Genomic DNA, 26,802 nt, shown 5'->3' on the forward strand with positions numbered 1-26,802 from the left:
TCCAGGGCCATTGTTTGGGCTCTTCTCTGGAGAGAGCTATTTTCAGGGCCTGTAAGCTGTGAGCTTGCCTTTTCCCAGTTCAGGACACAGGGGATGGAGAGGGGCTTTCCAGTCCAGAGCTGCAGATCTTGGCAAAGAGAATTTTCCCTGGAGCACATTTAATATCCCATAGCACAGCGGGTAGAGTGTTTGCCTTGCACGTGGCCGACCTGGGTTCAATTCCTCCGCCCCTCTCGGAGAGTCCAGCAAGCTACCGAGAGTATCTAGCCTGGCTAGCTACCCGTGGCATATTCGATATGCCAAAAACAGTAACAACAAGTCTCACATGGGGATGTTACTGGTGCCCGCTCGAGCAAATCGATGAGCAACGGGATGACTAGTGATACAGTGATACTAGTGGGTGGGGCTATCAAGTGACCTCTGATGCAAAGAGATCTCTATGTGCTTTGCCTATGACAAATCCCAATGTCTATAATAAAACGACACCTCCTTCTCTCATTCCACAAGCTTTTCTTGAGAGCAGAGATTCAGAGCTTACTCTCATTGTAAACTCTGTTTCCTTTCTCTTCTACTGTTTTTGTCATATGCTGCCCTTCTTTTTACAAAGTTATCTAGTAGGAACTCAGCCCCAATTCCTGCCTTTCTCTGCCCTTATCGTGGCAAGCCTTCATGGTAGGCTTTAAGATCATCAAACTGTTCATCTGACGCTTATCTTTGACTCGCTAGAGCATATTCTATAGCAGATCCTTATCAAGGCATTGTTAATCTCTCCTTTCCAACCCCTTGCCCTGAAGTGACAAACACCCTGGTAGCCTTTCTTTCCAGAATCCTTCATAATATCAGCTCAGTGCCCTACTTCCCATGGCCCTGGCATTCCCTAAGACCACCAACTCAGTTTCCCACTGGACTTCTACAGTTGGTTGAAAATAACCTGATTGGCTTCTGGATTCCCCAGGGGATATCATTAAGTTAGCCTACATTCCCTCAACAATTTATGTTAAATACACATCTACCCTAACATCCTTGCAAGTTTTAGGCAATGGCCCTAGATCTCACCATCTGTTTCCTCTCCAGTCTGCCATTAGCTCACCAGCATTGAGATTGGAATTGGAAAAGACACAGGCAGAGAAATACCCAGGGTCAGGGACTCAGGCTTTTACTCGGTTCATGGAAAGAAGAGAAACTGTCTTCTGAATTGGCACGGAGAATGGTAGTAGAATCAGCGTCAAGGGTACTGGGGCAGCAATATGTCCTTGATTCCCATTTATCAGTGGGAATAAAAAAAAGATATATGAAACCATCACACACACACACACACACACACACACACACACACACGAGTCATCAAATTATGTATCATCCTGTCATTGGTGGAGGGATAATTTTCTCTAAAACTCCCCCCAACACATAAGGACAGGTATACATGACATGCTCACATGTATACCTAGTAAGTTATACATGTCACTGAAGGAAGCTGATAGGTAATTGAACAAATTCAGGTATCAATACAGTATTAAATCCTTGGCGATGTTTTGTTCTGGCCATGGTGCCAGGCGTCTACTGTAGAAAGATACATTTTCTCTCATCGGATATCATCTACTGCTCAGTTTCCTGGTTCTACACATAGTTGAGAGGGACGTTCCTGACTTCCAAAAGAGACTTATAATAAATAAGTCTATTCAAAACTAAAAGTAAGGTCTCTGGGGTGTGGTGATAGAGCACCTGCTTTGCATACAGGAAGTCACCAGATTGATCCCTGGTACCATCCCACACGCCTGTAGGCCATCCTGGAAGTCCTGCAGTTGGAGCCCCAGGGCCCCACAAAAAATTGTAGTTCCTGGGACCCTGAAGCCAAATATGTGAGTCCTGGGATCATCACAGCTTGCATCTCCCAGACTTGGCAACAAAAACCACCAAGGGAAGTAAAAAGCAAAGTGAAATCAAAAACATTGAAAAAGTAGCAGGGGACAAAAATGGGAAAAGCAAAGCTTGATTTTCTGTCAAATATTGTGTCTCTAGTTAATTCATCATTATTCATTCAGCACATTTATCTGTTATGACAAACATTCCCATCACAAAAAGCAACTGTTCCAGAAAAATCAATAAATAGAGAAGAGCAGTCATCGAATCCTACAATTAACTAGCGTTGTGGGGAATAATTAGCTATTCCTCGTGCTTTCAGATAATCAATGGAGGCTATTGTGGGAATGCGAAAACATTTTTATTGGTGTTCAACAATTTGGTCCCAACTCCTATTAACTCGATTTTAAGAGATTTTCACAGATAATTTGATTTCGAAAGTAACTCAATGGAGTAAAGCAATACAATACAATATTTTCTTCCATCTTCAGCTCGACTTCTGGAAACCTGACTCCGTCAACCAAATCAAGCCCCACACCACTGTTGACTTCCGTGTAACAGCAGAAGATGTCTCCGCTGTGGAAGACTTCCTGGATGAGAACGAACTCAACTACGAGTGAGTTTATGTTCTAGCTGTTAAATTTCCCTGTGGGTAGGCTGGCGTCCCAGTCTCCCCACAGCCCTGGCAAGAGCCAAAGGAGACCAAGACGCTTGCTCCTTAAGCATACGGCAGAGCTGGTCCTGGCTTCCAGATCTTAAAACTTCAGGCCCGGTGTTTTGTTTGTTGAGTTATTAATCTCATAAGCATAGTTCGGATCCCCAAGTCTTGGCCAGATATCAGAGCAGATACTGCTTCAAATGAATATATATTGACCAAACAAGTCATCGGACAATCTTAATACTAGGTGGACACAGGTGTAGACCCAGATCATATTCATTCTGCTTTCCAGTTAAGTATCCAGACTCTTGGGAGTCTTGAGGGTCCCTACAGTCACACTGTGTCGTCCTTCTGCTCTTCTTTCTTTCTCTGCTGCCTCTAATGGCAGGAGATGGCATGGGGCAAAGGTCGGATATTAAGGACACTGATTCCCTAAAAGTGAGAATAAAGAGATCACGCCATACTCCTCCATTCAAATACAACTTTGGCTCTTCTCAGACCTTTGAGATTACTCAGAGGCAAGTATCCAAGTGTTGGTATAGTAAGTCATGAGTGCCTACCTATGCCAACGCCAAGAAGGATAGAATAAGTCCCAGCTACGTCAGAGGAAGACAAGCTTGAAATAAATTGGGGTCGTGGGGGCTAGAGAAATAGGAGAGCAGACAAGATGCTTGTCTTGCCTGAGCCTAATGGGTGTTTGATTCCAGACACCCCATTATGGGCCCCTGAGCACTGCCAGGAACGATCCCTGAGTGCAGACTCAAGAGTGAACCCTGAGAACTGCTGAGTGATGTTAAACAAACAACCAAAAAAATAAATAAATAAAACAGGGACCATGTGTAAGAGTGACTAAGGTGGGTGAGGAGCTGAGATGCAGGGGAACATGTATCACATCTAGGGGATGAAATTTCTGCTGAGTTGAGAAAAATAAGTTGGAGTTTACCCCAGACAAGGATTAAGGCATAATCTGAGCAGAGAAAGACTAATGCTAAGGTTGGAAGTGGAAGAGGCCACTCTGACCCGGAAGTATTTGTAAGAGAGGAAGTGGAGGGGAAGAGCTCTTGTTGGATGCAGAGTCTCAGGCTTTGCCCTGCACCTGTGGGTGTTTACCAACAATCTAACTACCTCCAGCCAAGCGCAAGTCTCCCATTTTGAAGGAATGTCAGCAACATAATTTGGGATTAGAAATCATCACATGCCTCTCACATTTTACAAATAGAGCTGAGTATTTGTGCCAGCGACACTGTCAAAGTGTCGCCTATTAAACTGGTGTCTTCATCAGGAGTGGTACGGAGTAATGCAGCAAGGAATGGCTTGGCGGGGCAGGGGAACAGACAGGATTCAAATCTTGATTCTGCGACATCCTGGCTGCGTGGCCAAGCTAATTAGCTTAACTTTCCTGAGCTACAGTTTCCTTATCCATAAAATGAAGACGTCACGTCTCTCTCGAAGGTGAAGATGAAATCCACGTAAATAAATCTCAACTGATAGGACTATTCCTAAGAATGCTGGGAGGATTTGCTATCGCGCCCAGAGGAAGGTCACATAGCTTTGAAAGGTCAATAGAAACAGCGATATTATACCCCATTATCATGCTTTCCACAGCTTAGCTCTCTGCTCCTGCCTGAGCAACGCAGCCAAATGTGACCCGAAGAACGGAAGGCCTTTTTAAAACCGAAACATAACGGGCCGTTTCAGAACGAAATGAAGATCCCTGTCTCTGATCGTGGGCTCTGCTTGTTACACGGGCATGGACTTCTAAAGTCCTAGCCTCTAGGAGCCAGCCGGGAACATTCAAAAAGACGACTGTTTCTTTGTAATTCCTTGAGAAAGGCAAAAGGAGGTGCAGAGACGCTAACAACCCTAGCCCCCCGAATGATGTCCTAGATCTCCCTGTATCACAAAGAGGCAAAACGGCTTCTAAACCCACACAAAGAGGGAGAATGACTTCTAAATCCCTACCTTTGATCCCGGGGAAAATTCACGGCTCTTTTTTGCGTGAGTAAACTTCTGGAGAATCGTCTGCTAGTGTTGTCTCATCTGCAACACAGCGCCCTCTCCGAGGACTACATTCTTGCTCATTTTCCTGTCTCTGTTCACCACGAGGCCCCTTTGTAGCATATAATTTTCTAAATATTAAATAATAATAAGTCCCCAGGAATCCAAGATGCGCCCTGGCAGTATCCCCATGCAGCCCATTATTACCTCAAATGATAACAAATGTACGTTCGCGGGGTCCCCTGCTAGCAAGATCGTGCAGTTGTGCGTGTGTAAAGTAAAAGCCGTCTGCTGCACCATCCCACCAAAATCACTTTTCAGCCCGATCAGAATTCCAAGCCTCTTCGCCAACACTAGTTACAGTTTGACAGCCTAAATCAGGTTCTGAATAACCATATGGGAAAATTCAGATGCGTGCACAAGAAAAAAAAAAAAAGCTATGTTTTAAGGGTTTTTTTTTTCTTTTTGGGTCACACCCAGCGATACACAGGGGTTACTCCTGGCTCTGAACTCAGGAATTACTCCTGGCAGTACTCAGGGGACCCTACGGGATGCTGGGAATCGAACCCAGGTTGGCCATGTGCAAGGCAAATGCCCTACCTGCTGTGCTATCGCTCCAGTCCCTATTTTTAACTATTTTTTAGTTTTTTTATGCACTCTTTAATTCACAGGCGGGGATGGGGGTCCTAGAAATTGGAAGGTGTTCATCTCCAATTTGTGATTCTGAAAGACTGTACGTTTGCGGGGCTTTTGCAGAATTCCTTCTGACAAAGACTGGAAGCTGTCTTTATTTACCTTTATTTACCTGTCTCTCCAGGGCGAGACAGCCGCCACTGGTTGCCTATCACTGCATGGTACTGCTGCATGTTGCAGGGTCACGTGGCAACGCAGCCTGGATGCAGTTCATGAAGACACAGTCGTGTTCTTCCATAGCAATCAGCTGAGTCTGGGAACTGATCAAAATTCCTTGTTTCAGGAATCGGGGAGGAGGAGATGAGAAAGTGAGCCGGCTTTCTTGAGAGGCCGTATTATCTAATTTTCTTGCATATTTAAGGGGGGGGGGGCGCGGGGGAGCTGGATGGCACTATAAAAAGAAGATTTTTATAGTATATAAACGTCGAAAATAGTATGCAAGCCTCTGTACTTTGGAACTTAATGCCATCCCTATTATATTAAGAGGCATTGTTTTAATCTCCTAGAAGTTCATTATTTAGTAATAATATTTCATAATATAACTAAAAAAGTGCTTCGTCCTAAATCTAATAAAATAAAATAATCATTAAGCTGGAAGGGTTCACTTGAGGTCAATCCCCTGCCTTCTGGCAAAAAAAAAAGTCATACCACATTGCCACCTGATTTCTCATGTTCCTTTGCAAGAGACGGGGGAGCCTTTGACTCTTGGAAGTCATGCTAAATTTCACTGCCTTTGGGGTGGGGGCGCTTCTTTGGCCTGGTTGTTGATGGAAATGTTTAATATTCAGCCCAATAATAGATCTAAGAAACGCTCCTCTGTTTGTAGCACCAAACAAAACACTAGCCCCCACGTTCTTCCAACTCTCCTGGGAAATTTTAATTTGCATAGTTAAGGCAAAGGACAGAGAACAGATAGATGCGAAGCAGCCCCCTCCCCCCTCCTCAGGGAGCTGGTTTCTGGCAGGTCAGAGATGGCTGTAGTTATGGCCTTCAGCCTGAGTCCCCGGAATGTCCACCCAATGCCTGGGACCAATTCACTGCTGCTTTGCTCTGGATATTCTCTAAGAAACCATGTGACCTGGATTTTCTCCCTGCTTGTGGACAATGGAGAAATCTTACCAAGCAGAAAGTAAATGTTGTGCCACAGACCCTTATGAATTTTTCATTTGCTCCCTCTGGAAGTCTGAGTAGCGCCCCCTTGCGAGACAGAGCGGGTTCTCTCATGCTGGTGAGTAAGGAACCTAGTTCTTCACTTTGGGTCTTATGTTTTCCTTTAAGCTCGCAAGATTTTAGCTTTGCATATATCGGTTTGAGTTCTTGTTTGTTTGTTATATCTTTTTTTTTGGGGGGGGGGGTTGGGTCACACCCAGCGATGCACAGGGGTTACTCCTGGCTCATGCACTCAGGAATTACTCCTGGCGGTGCTCGGGGGACCATATGGGATGCTGGGAATCAAATCCGGGTTGGCCGCGTGCAAGGCAAACACCCTCCCTGCTGTGCTATCGCTCCAACCCCCTGTTTGCTATATCTTAAGGTCATTTTCCTAAACTACCAAAACAAAAATCAAGCATAGAGTTGGAGGACCATCCAACAGAAATGAAGGATCTAGACTCAATATTTGGGCTTGTTATAAGTCTAAATTTCCAGCCGAGCACAGGGACATCCTGCTCTGGGTTTAGGGTCGAGGCCCGTGATCTGGGCAGCCTGTGCCAAAGAAGAGCTTGCCAAGCCCTCCCCAAGTGTCTACCATCCCTCTTTATGCATTTTGTCTCTCTGGGTGAGCAATGGGGCTCCCAGGCAGCAGAAACAACCCCACAGAGACACACAGACCCGGGGAGGTGGCATTGTGTCACCTGCCAAAGCAGTGACTTCCGGCCCTTGAGAGTGGTCCCCAGAAGCTGACTATCCCTCACAGGAAGGCCCATTCTGGTATCTTGCAGGGTCTTGATCAACAACCTGAAATCCCTGCTGGAGAACCAGTTTGACAGCCAGGTCCGCACCACTGGACACAACTACAAGAAGTACAACAACTGGGAAACGGTAGGAGGTGCACACAGTCTGGACTTAGCTCTGGGGATGGAATCAAGCACAGCTGACTAACCGCCTCCTTCCCCTCCTCCACCTCTCCCTCTCCCACGGTTCCATTTTGGTAGATTGAGGCTTGGACTGAACAGATCGCCAAGGAGAATCCCGCCCTCGTCACTCGCAGCGTCATCGGGACCACTTTTGAGGGACGCAATATGTACGTTCTCAAGGTAATCATCCTTATCCCTGACCCGGCCCCGAGGCCTTTCCATCAATAGCTTCTGAGACACGAACATCTGTTTCACAGTTCTGCTCATCCCAAATACAGCTGAGTCCTGCCCCACCTACAGCCCCCAAGGAAAATCAGACCCTCTAGTTTTGTTGATTTTTTCCATCATGGGAGGATGTTCAAAGCATTATCTTGACCTATTCCAAAAGAAAGATGCAATAAAACAAGAGAAGCCTAATAAATTTGAGCCCATTCCTATGAGCAATGTAAATGATAACCCACCTTGATGAAATTCCTCTCCCAGATGTGGCTTGCGAAGCCACTTGCTAAAGAGGCTCGAATACAACATTACAGAACGCATCGACCATGCATCTGTCGACCTCTAATGTCATTTTTGCCATGTAATTCTAATGAAGAAAACAAAAAAGACAAGGAATAAGTGGGGCAGAAGGAAAAATTTGTACTAGATTAGCAACAGTCCTGATTACTTCTAATTACTCACCCAGTTGTCTTGGCCATGTCACCTAATAATAGTGCTGAAAATAACTTCCACGTGAGTACAATTAAGGAGGGTAATCAAGCATCTTCTGAAAAGATGAGCTTGTCAAGCTTAATAAAAATAATAAACAGCCACGCAAGCCTTCAGCTCAAACACTCTGAGTGTCTAGAGGCAGGAACATTTCGTGCCATTATGTTTTAATTTAATCATGGGGTAGATCTCTAGCTGTCAAGTTTCACCTGTTGCATCTGAAAGCCAGACGGGTGGGGCCCATTCACCGCTGCGTGCAGTGGATCACAGTCCCACAGTTCTTTCTTTTTCCCTTTTGTGTGCAATAGGTTGGCAAGAGTGGAGAAAACAAGCCTGCCGTTTTCATGGACTGTGGTTTCCATGCCCGAGAGTGGATTTCCCCCGCCTTCTGCCAGTGGTTTGTGAGAGAGGTGAGTACTTAGAAGGCTTGGGGCAGAAGATAGTGGAATTACTTATTTCAATTAATTCTTCATAATATAACTGTAATCAAAGAAAATAACAGAAAAAAATCCTTATTTCAAGTTTCCATTTTCAAATATTAGTTCCAACTTTGATGGAAATCTTCATAAATCAAAATGCTGAGTAGCTAGCAAATGGTATGGATTGGAGTTCCACTCCTTTGGACTCTCAACTACCTTTGGTGGTGAGGTTGAGTATAGACCATGTCAAGGAGAAGTGTCTTGACGATACCTCAATGTACACATAAAAATTAAAGAATAATACATTGCAGGCTCTATTTAAATGATATTGTTTTTTTCACTCATTATAGTTCTAATGATAAGATATATGTGAAAGTTCCTTATAAGCTAACATTTTTAAATATCCATGAGTCCATATTGATACAAATAATGACTAGATAAAGAAGAGCCCTTCTGATAAATGGTGTATAATTAAAATATGTCTAAAGAATATAAACAACCGACAAAATTACTAGAAAATAGAAGAGTAATAGTCATTGCAGGAATCTCTGTGGGTGGATGCAAATAATTAGGAACAAATAGGTTATAGATAAAGAGCTGGAGTGAAAGGATAAGGGACAAGGCATTTGTCTTACATATAGCCGAGTCTGGTTCTATCTATCAACAATAACACTGTTCTCCTGAGCACTGCCAGGAGGATCCTCTGAACCCAGAGCCAGGCGTAGCCCCTGAGCACTGCTAGGTGTAGCTCCCAAACCCAAACCTCTCACCAAAAAGGTCCCTTCAATCAAAGGGTGGTTTCCATATTACTTAAGGAGAATTCATTTTGCAATAGGGTAATGGAGTTTACTTCTAAAGAGACATAAGGAGACATGTAGCTTAGCCCTTTGGATAAAGACTCCTCAAATTTATTGAGGTAAGCTCATGTCCAAATGTGAGGTTCCTCTTCCTTCTATGCCTGACCTTCCTGAGGTTTCTACACGGAATATGTCTAGCTCCTCAAACACACTCCTTACTGGCTAGAAGTAAGTAAGTTATCCTGCTAACTTTAAGGGAAAAAGTTATTGTGGTTACATAATACATACGTTCTTTAAAGCATAGCGAGATACACAAATAGCTATTCTATAAAAATCTTTGATTTCGTCAAAACGGCTCATACTTCAATTACAAAAGTAATTGTGTGAAGTACATATCAATAAAATAGACTTCTCTAAAACAGAAGAACTAGAAGCAATGATTTTAAATGAAATGATCGGCTGTATTTTACTAACTGCTTTTTAAATATTCATAGTATCCATCCCAATAAGAGACAGTGAAGTCAGCACATATGCAGTCCATAAAGTAGCAGCATTTTGAATTCCACTTTTCCGTGAAACTCTACTTTCTAATTCCTACACAGGCTGTTCGTACCTACGGACGTGAAATCCACATGACTGACCTTCTCGAAAGGCTGGACTTCTACATCTTGCCTGTGGTCAATATCGATGGCTACGTTTACACCTGGACCAAGGTATACAAACTCACCCTGTCAGGGGCTGGTAAGATTAAAAACAGCCACTTTCTCCAATATATTTCCTAATCATATGATCCGTTTCCAGAATCGTATGTGGAGAAAGACCCGCTCCATCCACCCCGGCTCTTCCTGCATCGGTACTGACCCCAACAGGAATTTCGATGCTGGCTGGTGCAGTAAGTATCTGACTGGCCACTTTGCCATTTTGCATGTATCTTTTGAAAGCCAGGGATGAAAGAGAACTCAGAAACATGCACCAGTGTGACAAGAAAACTATGTTTGATATCAGAGTTCTGGCTTTTTTTCTCTGGGTAGTTTTTGGGTCATACCCAACAATGTTCAGGGGTTACTTTTGGCTCTGCACTCAGGAATCACTCCTGGCACTGCTCAGGGGACCATATGGGACCCTGGGCATTGAACCCAGGTTTGATGTGTGCAAGCCAAGCACCCTACCTGCAGTACTATCTCTCCGGCTGCAGAGTTCTGAGTAAAAGCACAGACAAGAGGTAACTTTATTCAATTAAAATGTACAGTGGCACAGCCCGTTCACAGAGCAGGGGTATTCTCGGCTGTGCTAGACACCGGAAACCTCAGACATATCCCCACTACCTGTGCGATGTACAATCTCCAGAGGAGACAGTCATACTAAATTTAAAAACTGGGTGTTTAAATAAAATTGACGTATTCTAATATTGCGATATCTTCTCATAAAATAATGGCTGCAGCCTCCCATCTCCATGGGGGATACATCTGCAGACCCCCAGTGGTTTTCTGACCCTACATAGAGAATGGAAGCCCATAAATACCATACTTTCCCCTATACGTACAAACCTGTGCTGAAGTTCAATTTACAAATAAGGCACAGTGAGAGATGAACAAAAATAAAAAAAAAATCTATTAGGACAAATAGAAAATGCACTATTACAACAGATGAAGGTAGTCTCTCTATTCCTCATATATCTCACAATTGATAGTATTTCCCCAGCATGGTAAAAAATTGGATGGTGGGAAATTGAAACCCTAGAAAGTAAAACCTCAAATAAGGGGAACCAGTCTATTGTAACAGAAGTTCCTCACAATTATACTCTTTTCTCCTATTTATTCATTTTATGATGCTATGGTTCTTCTTCTGTAGTGCTGCCAAATAGAATTTGGGTTCAGGACAGTAGTGATACTTGCAAGTTTTCAGCCCGTGAGCTGAAAAACATCACCTTAGTCTTGTGACTAATTAATTCTTCCATGAGGACAACAGAAGAATGCCCCTGAAAAAGAGACGTTCACTCCTGATCTGAAATGTGCCCTGTAAGAGCTCCAGAAGGGGATGGTCTGCCATGAGTAACGATCCGTGTTTTTCCAGAAATAGGAGCCTCTAGGAAGCCTTGCGATGATACCTACTGCGGACCTTCTGCAGAGTCTGAGAAAGAGACCAAGGCCCTGGCTGACTTCATCCGCGCCCACCTCTCCTCCATCAAGGCTTACCTGACCATCCACTCTTACTCCCAGATGATGCTATACCCTTACTCCTATGACTACACACTCACAAAGGACAATGCTGAGTTGGTAAGTAGTCTTGGGGGCTCCTATGGTATTTTGTTGTTCATAATTTTGCAAATTCTGCTCCTGAAAAAAAATATACTCTAGGGAGAATTTCTGGAATTTCTTGTATTGATTTTGGGTAGTAGACACATAAAAAATGCAATATAGATTTACAAGACTTTGTAGTTGGGTCAAGAACCTGGTTAAAAAATAGAATTTGGGGGGCTGGAGCAATAGCACAGCGGGTAGGGCATTTGCCTTGCACATGGCCGACCCAGGTTTGATTCTCAGCACTCATATGGTCCCCCGAGCACTGCCAGGAGTAATTCCTGAGTGCATGAGCCAGGAATAACCTCTGTGCATTACCAGGTATGACCCAAAAAGAAAAAATATAGAATTTGGGTTCAGGGAATGAATTCTCCAGCGGGTAGTTTATTTACTGGTATTCAAAATGACAAGTCAGTTACGTCCTCCTAGTTCCCTCCAAACTGGCTCACATGATGCATTTGGGAGAATCACTTTCCTTGAGAGATTCCCACCCTGCAGAGTAGCCAAGACTCCTCCCTAACTCAGTGTTTTTGTGCTGTGCCCATCAGCTGTCTGTGGGGTTAGTCCAGGGAATAAAGTGAGATGATTAATGAAATAATTATCAGCGCTTCAGTGTTGTCACATAGCATTGACCTGGATTTGACAAAGGCAAAGCGTGGCAGATACCATGAGGAATTTGGCACATTTAGTAGAGAAATTGGCTATTGAGTAGAGTGACAGGATCCTAGAAATGTGTGTCTCACAGTTTGGGTGAGACACAGAAGTCAGTCGTGAACAGATGTTGTAAACAGCGCTCTATTGGTTATAAAGAACAATGAAATTCAAAGTATCTTTGACAAAAATGAGAAATGCTGGAGAATCAAACTATAATTACATGAAAAGTTAATAGTATGACTTTAATGTTCACATTAGTATACATTACACATCAGCATTTTTAATCCTTAAAATGATGTATTTTTAATTTTTAAAACATCTATCACCAAAAGCTGGGGTTGATCATCCAAAAGAGCAAAGATAATATTTAAAACATCTGAGTTATGCAAAAAGAAAAAAATTTTCACTTAATCAGTGACTTAGACATTTGCTTTATCAAAATGCATAAATCTGGGCACTCAGTAACTTTAGCAACTGGAAGCTGTTGTTTTGTACTTCCAGATTCAGTCTTTCAGAGTCAAACAAAACATGTAATTTTTAAATATTTTGTGACAAGGAGAGAAAATTAACTCAGCTTCAAAAACAACAACAAAAAGAGCTAATCATTGACCTTTATTTAGATTTTAGAATATTTCATTTTTATTTTAAAATATTTATTTAGATTTAAAATTTTTTAAATCTATTTTCCAAAATGCTTCCCATTTTCCCCACCCATCACCAAAAATTAGAAAACAAGTAAAACATCATCAGTAGGAGTCATTCAACAGTTCAATATCCTGAGTAGGCTTATTCCCCCAGCAACTCTGGGTGTTTCCTAGACTGCTGTCCAGAAATGGTACAAGCAGCAACTCACTTCTATCCAGTTTTCTGACCATCAGAAAAGAGACAGTGGGTATAATGATGTTTACCTAATTCCTGTGAGTAGGTTTCAACTATGCCACTTTGGGGGGGGGAGGGGAAAACATAAAAAACCATAATAAGTAAATGCTACTGAATTCATCAGTAAAATATCAGACTAAGACTGTAATCCATAGGAAAGGCAGCAATACTCCATAGGTTCGGTTTGCTTAATAGCACATAGTTTAAACATTGACACTAAAAGATGAAAGCTAATGAAAAATTGTAATGTGTCCCTTGGTCACGAGCTGGTTCACAAAGTTTGATCCTTTCTTATTTGGGGGAATTGAGTTCAAGCCCTTTTCAGTGATGAAGAACTTGTTCACCATATTGACTGCATAACCTAGTCTAAAATCTAGAAACGATATTAATTTTCAAGTTCATCCTTTAGAACTTAGCATTTATTTATTTACTTATTTTTGCTACTTCCTCTGAGAGTTCTATCCAGAGAAACATGCAAGGTACAGGGTTAGCAGTTTCCATGGTCACAATGCGGTTATCTTGGGTAGAGGAACACCTGGGTTACTAAGAATCACATCCTTGTTTAAAATCAAGGAGAGACAGATAATTGTAAGAGAGATTTTAGAAATCCTGTACTCAAAAACTATTTTTAAATTCCAACATACAAAAAAATCATTTCATATATATCAAAGTAAAATTATGCATGATCTATTCTCAGATAGAAACTAGCTACAGAATTATTTTATCTGGGATGTTTATTTTTGTATTCACAAAACTAACAGATTCATGGAAAGGTGCCAAATCATTATCACCAACAAATAGTCATTGCACCCTACTTCTAGGAATACAGGCACATAAATTTTTTTTAAAGATTCACTTAATAGTTGCACTCCACCTTTGGAGGTAACCAGACTGGTAACATTTGGCATAGTCTGTGATGATCATGCAGTGAAATGCAGTACATGCTACTTTTTATCTTTTTCAGAGTTCATTTATGTAGATGACTGAAATGCAAAGACTAAATTATATTACCTCACATTCATAGGTTTAAGAGTTATTTCTGGGGGGCACAGAATGATCATTGTGTATAGCCCCCCATTCTGGATGTGACACCATATATTGTCTTAGTAGTACCTGCAAGTGTGAGAGCACAGTCAGGTGTGGCCACAAGCCCTGTATCCCATCAAAATTTTCAGGGCACTAGCTCATCTAGGCATGCTCTAGACCCTGGTTCCAATGCCAGGAATTTTATGGTCCCCCCCCAACAGTGCTAGATATGGTTCTTATTTAAAAAAAAAAACTTCTTAACTTACTTCAGTTTCTGATTCTTTCGAGTATGATTAAACTTTAACACAGTATCTAACAAAAAAAAATACTTGCATTCTAGAAGTGAGGCTTACGATAAATTTCACTTAGTTATTCAAGTCAGTCTGGATATGAATCTAGTTTGGCATCCCAAGGCAAGTTAAGTGTTTGAATGGGTCTTCCCATTACAACTGCCTTATTTCCAAAGCACATTTCGCAAGATCATTCATCACCATAGTTTTATTACAAAATATACACACAGACACCAACACACAGACACACACACACACACACACACACACACACATAATCAAATGAGAATTTTAGTGCCTTTTAAAAGTTTAGGTTAAATATATTTGTTTTACATGTCTTTTATTTGGAATGGGGATTACAAATAGTTAAAGTCTTGATCTAGGGCCAGGTTGCTAACACCAGGATGGGGATGGGGCGTGCTTTGTGCTGCCTAACCCCAGCTTAACCTCAACCCCTCCAGCAGTGCTCCATGTGGCCCTACAGCAATGTCAGGTGTGATCCTGGTGGTTCCCATTCTCGTGGGACCTGAGTAACACCAGACTCCACCCCCAGCATTGAACTACTGGCCCAATTGGTCTAGTATCACCAGAATGGCATCCTTGAACATGTTTTGAAATAGAAAGATAAATGTTTTATCCAAACTTCATGTCAAGATTAGAAAAATGTGACTTTTCTGTTTTGGAGAAAATAAAATCAAGTAAGAGATGAAGGAGATAAATTTAGCACCCTATCTCTCAACAGATAACTCAGAACTCTCCTAGAGGAATGCAAAGCAGGCTTGTCTTATACATAATTCAGCATAAATATATGTGATTTTTATTTCTCTTTATACTTATAAAAAACTTGTAAGATTATATTAATAGTCAAACATACTTCAAGGAGAATGATATTCAAGGAAATTATTCTGTACTTAGCAATCACAGTTCGAAGTTTGAATATATCAGAAAGAGCGATTCCTTTGATCTATGAGTTAGGGTTAAAAAAAATCATGTGGCTGCATTGCTGAAAGATCTATACATGTAGCTTGCCTGACAATTGTACATATCATGAGTCAACTTCCAGAGGGAAACTAACAGAGTATACAAGAGATTGAATAAGTAGAGATATGAGAAAAGCAATAGAATACATTTCAAAGAAAGGTACCCAAAAAATCCACAGATTAGTAAAAGTATGGGAAATTATGAAGGTAGCTTGTACATAAAAAATTTCCCAGTCTGCAAAATGTTCCTACACATATTATTATTATTAAAAGAAAATAAAACACACAAAAATAGTTTTTTTAATTTGTTAAGAAAATAGAGAGAGGGGCTGGAGCGACAGCACAGAGGGTAGGGCGTTTGCCTTGCATGCGACCGACCCGGGTTCAATTCCTCCATCCGTCTCCGAGAGTCCAGCAAGCTACCAAGAGTATCCTGCCCGCATAGCAGAGCCTGGCAAGCTACCTGTGGCATATTCAATATGCCAAAAACAGTAACAACAAGTCTCACAATGGAGATGTTACTGGTGCCCGCTCAAGCAAATCCATGAACAACTGGACGACACAGGATGACAGTGCGGTGCAGTGCAGTACCTCAGTCTAGAGTTACTATCTTTAAAGAAGGCTTTTAAAATCACTTTTCACTCCTTTCATTTACTTGTGTGTGTGGTATCAGGAATTAAACTCAGGGCCTCGTGTGTGAGGTGAATGCTTTACTCTTCAGCTATCTCCTCAGTCCCTAATTACAGATTTGAAGCCCATAAACAAATATATTTGAAAGTTTAAAGGAATTAAATATTGATTTGTATGACGGTCTTGTCATGAGAAGATATCGAAAGTAGCAGACGTTAACTTAAAAGGCTTCCAACTATACCCACATCTCAGGCTCCTTAGTGGGACTCCCCCAGAGAGACCTCCCATGGCATGATCACTAACTACTAATACTAATGGAAGAACCATCATGCCATATCTAAGATTTTTAAAAGCAGGAACCAGAGAGATAGTACAGGAATTAAGGCACTTACTTTCCATGTGGCTGATCCTGGTTTGATTTCCTGAATCTCATCTAGTCCCCTGAGCACTGCCAGGAGTGATCCCTAACCAGCACCAGAAATAAGCCACAGTACTGCGACTGTGGCCCAATCCACACCCCACCACCAACCCCTCCCCCCATAAAAAGAAAAGAAAAAGAAATAAAAAAACAGGAACCTGAAATAATATCACCGCAATAATCACTTTAACCCACTCCCCAGACTGATCAAATGGATGGTTTTTTCAAGCATGATTGCAAAAATTCTGAGCTAGGGCAGGAGTCTTGTAGCAAGTTTGTGCATTTGAAGCCAAGAATTTTATAGTTGGAAATCTTGGGAACTGGATCAACTTTCTCAGCTTCTAGCTGATCCCATTGAAGGCTTGGCTGAGGCAGTCTTGGCCTAAGAGACACAGGATTCTGAAGAATTTCTCAGGATGTCCAGTTTGCAAAGACACACACACATACACACACACACACACACACACAAGTACATAAGTACATCCCTGTGGTCATGTACGATGGTACTCCATGTAGATGTTTTGCAAAAGGGCATTCATCAGGATAGTCTTTTCATTCCACAAAATGTATCTTGATGAACCTCTGTCCCTGGACCGTGCCAAGAGTGTACCCTTGCATATTCAGAGCTAGGGTACCTGCCATCTGCAGACTCTGTTTTGATTCTGGCCCATATTTTCATGAGTCTACATTTATTCACCAGCAGAAAGATGAGAGCAACCAAAAGAAAGAGGGCAGTCCTTCTGAAAAATGATAAAGCTTGGGGTCTAACACTTTTGGTCCAATGGCATCTCTTTCCTTCTTTTAATGGAAATTTTAGTTAATGAGCCACCAAGACTGAAGTACACAGCTCCACCCTCGCACAGGAGCATAAAACAAGACCGTGATGATAGATATAAAATCAGAGGGAAGGAATAATGCAGTTAGGTGGCGAATAGTGATTGTGTGGAACAAATCATGGTCATCACATGAGTTCCAATAATCGCTAATAACACAAGTTCAAGGGCACCTGACCTCTCAGAGAGGCGAGTCCAGCAAGGTCTCAAAGACAGAATTCAGTGAATGAAACACTGGATGCAGGATGTTCTGAGTTCCTAGTCTTACTTAGAAGATCAAAAGTGTATGAGTAACAACGGGGATTTCTCTTATTAGAAAAACCGATGTCTGGCTTATTATAAAACAAGATTTGTGGACCAGCTAAAATTCTTCTCCAGGACCTTGTCAGTCCCTGAGCCTCTCAGGCATTTATCAGAAATATCACTGACAGCTGGTGTGTTCCACTCAAACCACGGTTCCTACCATAGAGACCGTCACTGTCGCAGTGATAAGTCCCCATGATCAAAAACCTGTGGAGAAATACCAAAGAGGAAGTTTCCGAGAGACTCAGAATAGGAATTCAGAGCAGTAATGGGGCCTTGAGTGATGAAGAGGTTCAACAAAGACCATGGCTCATGGCCAAGGAGTAATGGTCGGTTCTGACTCCTTGAGTGATGGGGAATAGAGGTGTGAGCCAGCAGAGAGAAGGCAGCAAATTCAAGGCAAACTCATATCCTAAATGAAGGAGTCAAAAGAAGCAGCAGAGAGCTCGTGTCATGTGTTTTCAATCCTAAGTGTCCAAGAGAGGACCAGGATTCAGGAGGGACTTGAACGTCTTCATGGGTCCTACAACCAGTGGCCCAGTGGTAGACAAAGAATTGCCAGGTTATAAACACAGCCATCCCAGGAGTTACGAGTTCAGGTAAAACCCAAAGACAGGTGAGGGGAAGCATTTTCCAGTGATGGCCAAGGACACGGGTAACTTGGAAAAACATCTGTGGTTTGCCTGAAACTTAGAAACTGGAGAGACACCCAATGGGTAAAGCACTTGCCTTGCATGCAGCCGATGGAGTTCAACCTCCGGCGTCTCATCTATTCTTCCAAGCACAGCCAGGAGTGATTCTTGAGCACAGAACCAGAAGGAAGGCCTGAGCACTTCCAGGCGTGGCCCAAGCCCCTCTCCCCGCCCCCTCCCCCAAAACCACATTTCACTGGGTATGCTGTATTCTTGTTTAAAGCTGGCAACGTGGCTGTTCAAAGTCTGTGGTTTAAGAAGCTCCACCTGATGGATTTAGGAGGCAGGTACACCAGGGTCAGCAGAGAAAAACAAGGCGTTAAGAGCAACTTCGAAAGCAGTTGTCCACCCTTTGGAAATGTTTTCTCTAAAACATATTCTTTTATGTTTAACCATGGACTTTTTAAACTAATATCACCCCATCCTGTGCCCAGAGGAAAATCCTGGTAACTAATTTTTTCGGCTATTTTTGGGGGTCACACCCACAATGCTCAGGAGTTACTCCTGGCTCTGCACTCAGGAATTACTCCAGGGACTATACAGGAATCTGGGATCAAACCCAGATCTGCCGTGTGCAAGGCAAACACTCCCCACTGTACTATTGCTCCAGCCCTGGCAACTTTGAGGAGACATTTTGGTTGACAAACTTGTGAGCGTGCTACTGGGTCAATATTCTGGTCAACACGCCACACTGCAAGGGACAGTGCCTCCACCTCACCCCACAGCAGAGACCCTCCCCCGCCAACCCTCCTGGCAAGCAGGAGGTTGCCACAAAAGCCTACCTTAACCATGGTAGAAAGTGTCCTGACTCTGGCCCAGAATCTCATTCTCGCCTCCATGGCTGCATATTAGACATGCAAGCGACAGCACAAGCCCAGTAGACAGTAGCACCGTCGCACTGTCATCCCATTGTTCATCAATTTGCTCAAGCGGGCACCAGTAACGTCTCCATTGTGAGACTTGTTGTTACTGTTTTTGGCATATCGAATATGCTGGGAGTAGTAGCTTTCCAGGCTCGGTCATTTGGGCGGGATACTCTCGGTAGATTGCCAGGCTCTCTGAGAGGGACGGAGGAATCGAACCCGGGTCAACCGTGTGCAAGGCAAATACCCTACCCGCTGTGCTATCACTCCAGTCCCAATAGACAGTATTTTTTAAAATATTCATTTGGAAGAAGCACCACTTCCAAAAAAAACAAAATACAAACTTCTCTAGACTTTGAAATTTCCGCTGACTCATGACTCGCTTTTCCCCTGCATTTTAGAGAGCTTAAAAATATGTCTTGGATCAGCTAAAGCAACAGTTTGGTTGACATCCATGAAAGGGGTCCCACAGTCCCTGGGGACTCTGCAGAACTGAGAGAGCCCTCCTCCCCTGGCCTAACACTCTCCCCACCTCCCTCTAATCTCTGAGGTTTGTGACCGCAGCCATTGTCTATGTCTTGGGCTTCTCAGAAACACGTTTGTGCGTGCGCATCCCGGAGGCTTCTGCCCAGAAGCTTTCCAGGCTGGGGAACATACGCCTGAGAGTTAATTTTGCATCCTGGGTGAAGCTAGCTGTGATCACAGGAGAGAGGGAAGGAAGGCAGTCCCAGATCAAGATCATTTTGCTGTGTCACATGCGTTCACCCAGAGTGATGATTCATCTTAGGACTTGAAGTTAGCATCAACGGCCAGAAGGCAATTTTTTTTTAATATGTTTATGGTCCATAGTCAGGTTTGATCTTTGGTTCTCTTGTTTGTGATAATGGCCCAGAGGTTGATTACCAAAGGCAGCCCCATCTAGACACCTGCGGTGTGTTTGGAGGTGGCAGTGCTCCTGAGAAATTTTGTTCCCAGAAAGGCAGGTCGGTGGAGAGGAGAAACACCCCCTTATTCCTTGAACCCCTGCCTAGTCAACGCTCACGGCCTGAGGAAACATTACACAGGCCGTTCCTTTATTTCTTGGGCTTTGAGGCAGCTGTGACATTTTGGACTCTCTCTGTCTTTTGCTCCCTGACCCAGGCTTCTTTTTAAGAGGACTGGTGAGAAAGGGGAACGTGTATAAGATGTGATGGAAACGCATATCTAAGGGTTCATAACAGCGGCCATGTTTGGCCTCGACGGAAAGCAAAGCTCTCTCAGAGGCTGAGTTATTTTTAGCTTCCTTCTGTCCTTTATACTCGGCGAAGCCAGCCCCAGCAACGCTCCTTTTGAAGTATTCCAAGGCTACATGGAGACGTGAAAAAGAGCATAGGATTTCAAGCAAGAAGAATCTAGCTCAAACAAGCCATTTCGGGGTGTCTGTGCCCTTGTCCAAGTTCTTTTATCGTCTCTGTGTTTCAGTCCTTTTATCTGTAAAATGGGGATAAAAATATAAAACTCTTATCGAGAGCTCTTTGCACAGTCTAAGGTTTTATGTAAATCTGAGCTCTTATTCTGGACCCATTGAACAAGATATAAACTGTCCGTGTGTGACAGGCAGGAGAGGGTGCCAGTCGTTGGAGGTTCAGTATCCAGATGATACTCTGATGTCTGGTCGCTTCTGTGGGTCCTTGGGCCCCTGAGTCCCTTTGTACAAAACATGCAAAGAAAGAAGTTACCATTGCATCCCTTCAGCAGATGCAGTTCCAGCCCTCTCCACCCTTCCTGGCCAGGGTTCGTCCTCCAGCCCAGATGGAAACCTGCCACGGAGCATAAGGCTCCACACGGCATTCCATCCGCTAAAGAGTCCCGTCTCGATGAAATGTGGACAGATAGTGCCCAGAAGATAAATGAGTAACATTTGTGAAAGTATTTGAACTCTTCAAAAGGAACGAGCCATGCTGGTCCTGGGGATTTTTGTGAAGATAATTGGAATTTAAAAGATAGTATTTGGGTTGATTAATGTCTGCTCTAACTTTTTTTTTTTTTTTGCCCTTTGTCTCTTGGCCTTGAGAGACTAAAAGAAAGGATTCAAACTCCGTAAGATTTTTTAGGAGTGAAAGTAAAGGGCACAGCAGAGGTTGGTGTCTAAATATGAAAGTCAGCCAACCTGCACCCCCTGGTATGGCCACTTTCCCCAGAAACCCCCATCGTCTCCACTCAGGTGGGTGGAGTGGAGGCCATGGCTCAGAACAACATGTCACCCCCAAATCCTATCCAATCGGTAATGCCCAGAAGCCCCAGTGTAAGAGTCATGGGATCAACCATGTGCTCCACACATGCAAAAGGTTGAGGAGACATAAAGGAGAGCTCCTGAAGAGAGATGGATCAAGGGCCAAATAGATGGGAACCATCGATCAAGACATAAGGGATAGGAACTTTGGGGAGGTGTGCATCCTCACCGAGGTGGATTCTCTGGGGCTCCTAGGCGCAGGAGGGGCCACGCTGCCAGGGCAATTCTCCATATGGACAGAGAGCAAAAAAAAAGTCATTCTGAGTGGGATGTGTACCCAAAGTACTGGATATAGGGAGAAGCAAGAAGGGTGAACAGAAGTCACTGAGGAGTCTGACTTAGCAGGAGTCTGGGGTACCCCTAGGAGGTGACCCGAGGGAGAAGGGAGGGGCTTAGAGTTTTCACACCTGGAGGGGAGAATAGATTCTCACACCAGGTGGGAGAGCTCCATGGACGATGTGGGAATGGGGGAGCACTGAGGAGCAGGAGAAGCCCAGATGTCCTTCCACATGCAGCAGTGTGAGGAAGCGAAGAGCTCTGTCGGCCAAAGTCAGTCTCAGACATCGCCTGGCATCGAAGGCAGAGCAGCTATTTCCAAAAGGTACCTATGAAGAGTGGGGAAAATACCCATGATCTCAGCATAGGCCATTGCATAGTTTGAGGAAAGACCAGCAAAGTGTTTTGACTTGGCTCTAATGGTTATTATGGTCAAACTGATGAGAAGATAAAACAAAAGAGATAGCAAATCACAAGTGACCCTCCTTCAGTTGGCTGGGTCTGATAGTTTCTGGTATTAATCAGTAAAAAATATTGGGAGATCTGAAGGCTCATTGACATTCTAGCACTTTATAAGTAATAGCAATATTAAAAAAATCATCATTCAAGGTTTAATGGGGAGGGACAAATACTTTAAGTGCCCAAGAAAGGAAACTAGGGAATGAAAAATATTTTTTAAAGATCAGAGGTTCTGCCTTATTAAAAAAAATTTTTTTTGGCTTTTTGGTTATTTCTGGCTCTGCCACACACTCCTAGTGTTTCTCAGAGGACCATAGGGGATGCAGGGATAGAACCTAGGTCAGCCGTTTGCAAGGCAAATGCCCTCCCTACTGGACTATCACCCTGGCCCCATAGAAAAAGAATTAACTAGAGATTCCCTTGGATGAAAGGCAAGTTAAAGAAACCATAGAATATATATTAGGAAAGATGCTGCCTACCTAGCACCTCACCATGCTTTGAGGAGTGGGGCTTGTGGGGGAAGGTGGTTTTCATTTTCTTCTGTGAATTATTTAGGATTTATAGGTTAGGTGGCTTTTGAGTAGCATTGGCCCCATGCTAAAACTGGAAAGAAGATTGAGCATCTTGGCTGGAATAAGACGAAACAACAGGAGGATGGACTATAGGTCTCCCGAGCAAAGATCCCAGACTGAAAGAGAAAGAACTTATTGATTAACTTGTTTGGAGAAATGAGAAGCAAAATCCTAAATGTTTCTGTTCTTGTCCCAACACTCTGATGATAAGTTCCAGTAAAGTGCTCGCATCATCTGTATGGGTCAACACAGAAAATCCTACTCTAACTTTCATGATTCTTTGCAAGTTTTCTAACTGACCAGGTACTTGAAGCCTCAGTTCTTTGGGAGCTGCAGTCCTTCAAGTCTTACCACCATGCCTGTGTCCATTGAACATTGGTTCCACTCCATTGATCTGAATATCTGAACAGGAAGTCAGGGAAGTTGCTGCTTTGTTTCAAAAGAAATGAATCAAATTGCCACAACTGTATGATTTTATTCATCCCCTGCTACATAGCACTTCATTGCATGTGACTACCACAACTTCTTTACCCATTCATCTGTCTTTGGACGTTTGTGCTGTTGTCATATTCTGGCCATGGTACTAAGTGCTACAGTGGTGTGGATCTGTCTTTCTGGATTAGTGCTTTTGTGTTTCAGGAGTAGATGCCCAGAGGTGGAATCTCTGAGTAGTGATAAAGTTCTCTCTCTTCTTAGTTTGTTGGGCCGGAAGAAAAAGGACAATCACAAGATGATCTCATTTATCTGTAGGGACACAAAATAAGACATAGATAATATCAATAGATAACAGACTCCTGGTAGTGGAGTACAAATTGATAATACCAGGACATGGGTCATGGGTCAGCGGTCTTGGGCACTTTGGTGATGTATTTCGGTAAAATAACTGTGTACAACAAGGCCATAAACATCAACACCATTGTGAACACACTACCATAACTATAAAAATTTTGTTTGAATCAGAAACCAGGGTCAGAGCAATAGGAAAGACGTGAAGGTGCCGACCTTCAACCTGGGCATGCTGTTGACCCACGTTGGAGCCCTAGCCTTGCACAGAGTTCCCTGAGCACCACCAGGGAAGCCCTGAGCACAAATCCAGGAGTAGCCCCTGAGCCCCACTGGGTGTGACCCCAAAACTAAAAAATAATATGGATTATTCTGATTTCCGCACAGTTTTTGCAGGCATATGTACAAGACACATATCTGATCCAGAGTATGAAAGGTCGCCAAGTCAAGCTTGCTTTTCAAGTGATCCGAGTATAAAGGCAGAATGTTCTCTGTTTCGCCAGAGAGGGGTTGAGGCGCTTACAGGCAAGGAAGAGCTAGGGGCGAGCCTTCTCCCTGGGAACTGGCCAAGTAGGAGGATGGCGGGAGGGGGGATGGTATGATGCAATATCTAAGACAGGAACACAGATAAATTAGTGCCTGCTACTGCTTTGTTTCTGGGTATTCTGAAGTAAAACCAGTGTTCTCTGGCTCTTTAGTCTAGAATCCTTCCAAGCCGGACTAGCCACTCTTGTGAAACTGTGGATTTTCCAGCATTTCTCAGCAATGGTGTGGGCTGTGCCGCGAGGGGTGTGGCCAGCGCCATGAGGGGTGTGGCCAGAGCCATGAGGGGTGTGGCCAGCGTTCAGAACACACAGGCGCTCTCAGGGCTCATCTGGCATCAGAGCTGGCCATGTTTCGAGAGTTCTGCTCTGCTTTGTTTGAGGTTATCTTGTATGCAGTTGGTTTTTACCTGACAGCCTACAGCTGTTGGCGATCATGTTTACACCGCCATGCATACCTCTCTGTCTCCTGTCTTCCTCTTACAAGCTGCAGAGGCAAGAGAGATTTGCCAAACTCAGTCTGAGACGTAACCTAGTTCTTCATCCACAGTCACATTTCACTGTGGCAATGTGCAGGATTTGGGGCAATGAGAGACAGCTATGGCCTCGTTTCCATGGCCTGAATTAAGGTTCAAGCCGATGTGTAATAAGACTTTGGAAACAAATGTCTCTATGTAGATTAAAAATAAAATAAGCAAAGGACGTAAAAGATAGTCCTTTGACTAAAGTACAATTTAACACCAGAACCCAAGCCAAATAAGGAATAGAAGCTAATTCTCAAATTCTTGGTTGCATCACTCCCGTGATTCCAACATATATTGATTGAGACACCCTGAGGAGTCATTCCTGGCCAGGGTCCTGGGACAATTACTTTCGAAGATAGGGAAAAGGTCACCAGGAACCCGGAGGCCAGAAAATCACGTTAACACCATGACAGTCCATGGGTGACAAAGAGACACATGGAGGCTGTGGGAGATCTTCAGAGACATGATCTTTTCCATGAATCCCTTCAACTCTGCGACTCAGGGGGCCAGAAGGTGAGCAGCCCTGGAGAGCTCAGAAGGCAGGGTCTGATGGGGACACACATGTCTTCCAGGTCTTAACTCGAACGCTCGGTGCCAGTCTGTGGGTGGGTGGCGGGACTGACCCATCCACACACCTCTGGTCTCTTGCAGAACGCCCTGGCTAAGGCCACCGTGAAGGAGCTGGCCACTCTGCACGGCACCAGATACACCTACGGACCAGGAGCCACAACCATCTGTGAGTCTTGGCCCCCCGATGGCGCCCACAAACCCTCCTGCCCCCACAGCAACTCGGGTCCCCAAGGCCTTTTCCCTCTGACCCTGGGCAGTGGATGGGTGACAAAATGATCATCAGTTTTCTACTCAGAGAACTAAAAAAAAGAGAGAAATCTGACAGTCTGTAAGATGCCTCCACTCACCCCGCAGATATCTCCAGGGTGGCAGTGTCACTGGGGAGAGAAGAAAGAGGATGGAGAGAAGCCCAAGAGAAGGGAAGGGAGTGAGGGACCTGCCAAGAAGTCACGGAGAGAAAGAGAAAAGTTAGAGGTGGTTCAAATGAATGAATGGATAGGTGAATATATGAAGGAAGGAAAGAATGAAGGGATGAAAGCAGGTCTATGTAACAGCGCTGCTACATGAACAATAAATGCGTGACCTATGGTAGATGCCAGGAACAAAAGCTAAGGCCAATCCCACTCTCAACTCCCCGTTTCCTCTTGCTCAGAGGGGCAGGGTGGGAAGTCTTGTCTTTCTCCCATCAGCCTGCAGTTCTCTTTCCTGTCTGCCTCCACATGGCTCATGTTTGGTAAACAAATGACGTATGAGACCATAAAGTGATCCCTCCCTCACAGACTCAGGGGAAACATCATAAGACAAGTCACCTTCCCCTTTGGATATGAAAGGCAGCACTCCCACAGAACCGAGCTACCTGCCTAGCATCTTATAGGACCCTCTCCAGCAGAAGCTGCCCAGTCCCTGGACCCCTGGAATCCTTGGTTCGGTATAAAAAGAAACTGGCTTTTTTTAATTAAACTCTTCTTCCTCGATAGAAAGATTTTTTTTTTCCTGCTCATTTTTAGATCCTGCTGCTGGTGGCTCTGACGACTGGGCTTATGACCAAGGCATCAAGTACTCCTTCACCTTCGAGCTCAGAGATAAGGGCAGGTACGGCTTTGCCCTCCCTGAGAGCCAGATCCAGGCAACTTGCGAGGAGACCATGCTGGCCGTGAAGCACATCGCCAGCTACGTTCTGGAGCACCTCTACTAAGGCCGAGGCCAGAGCAGCCGGCCGGGCGCTGTTTCTTGGCTTGTCTCAGCCTGTCTGGCTGCTCCCCAGATCCCAACCCTTCTTGTACCCTACTGGATCGGTTGACAGTATCTGGGCCCTAATAAAGGTGAATCGTTACCATGGGAAAACCTGTCTGATGTCTGTTCCCCTGACACGGTGTGCCTCAGTCACACAAGTTTGAGTCCCCTGGCAGGAAGACGGGCCGGAAGGGCGAGGAGGAGTGGTTGGCTCAAGCTGGCAGGACGCAGAGATTCTCATCTCTCGTGGAGCACAGTGTTGTGAAAAGGAAGCAGTAGAAGGGCAAATTGGGGGTTGTCAAACATGGGGAGAAGAAAACATCTTGGCTCCATTTCACCTAAACTCGACCGAGTTCCCTTGCCATTGGTTCGCCCTGTGCCAACCAATGTTGTTGTACAGAGCTCTGTAACAACTGAGGGGAGCAAGAGGACAAAGCCAGAGAATGTTTCTACCCTACAGGCTGGTTGCGCCACTGGGGAAGGTGACCCCAAAGC

At 44.0% G+C, this 26,802-nt stretch overlaps 1 protein-coding gene across 1 annotated transcript in view; it reads left to right on the forward strand.

Annotated features, from left to right (window-relative positions):
- Nucleotides 1–26,408, forward strand: part of CPB1 (carboxypeptidase B1) — a 31,766-nt gene extending 5,358 nt beyond the window's left edge. The window contains exons 3-11 of the mRNA XM_004602924.2: nt 2,352–2,476; nt 7,150–7,249; nt 7,363–7,464; nt 8,301–8,402; nt 9,811–9,921; nt 10,010–10,100; nt 11,282–11,484; nt 25,156–25,240; nt 26,082–26,408. Of these exons, the coding sequence (XP_004602981.2) occupies nt 2,352–2,476; nt 7,150–7,249; nt 7,363–7,464; nt 8,301–8,402; nt 9,811–9,921; nt 10,010–10,100; nt 11,282–11,484; nt 25,156–25,240; nt 26,082–26,269 (1,107 nt within the window). The 3' untranslated portion in view covers nt 26,270–26,408. The remainder of the gene's footprint in view (nt 1–2,351; nt 2,477–7,149; nt 7,250–7,362; nt 7,465–8,300; nt 8,403–9,810; nt 9,922–10,009; nt 10,101–11,281; nt 11,485–25,155; nt 25,241–26,081) is intronic.
- Nucleotides 26,409–26,802: the final 394 nt, after the last annotated feature.

Source organism: Sorex araneus, chromosome 2, assembly GCF_027595985.1.
Source record: "Sorex araneus isolate mSorAra2 chromosome 2, mSorAra2.pri, whole genome shotgun sequence".
NCBI classification, from domain to species: domain Eukaryota; kingdom Metazoa; phylum Chordata; class Mammalia; order Eulipotyphla; family Soricidae; genus Sorex; species Sorex araneus.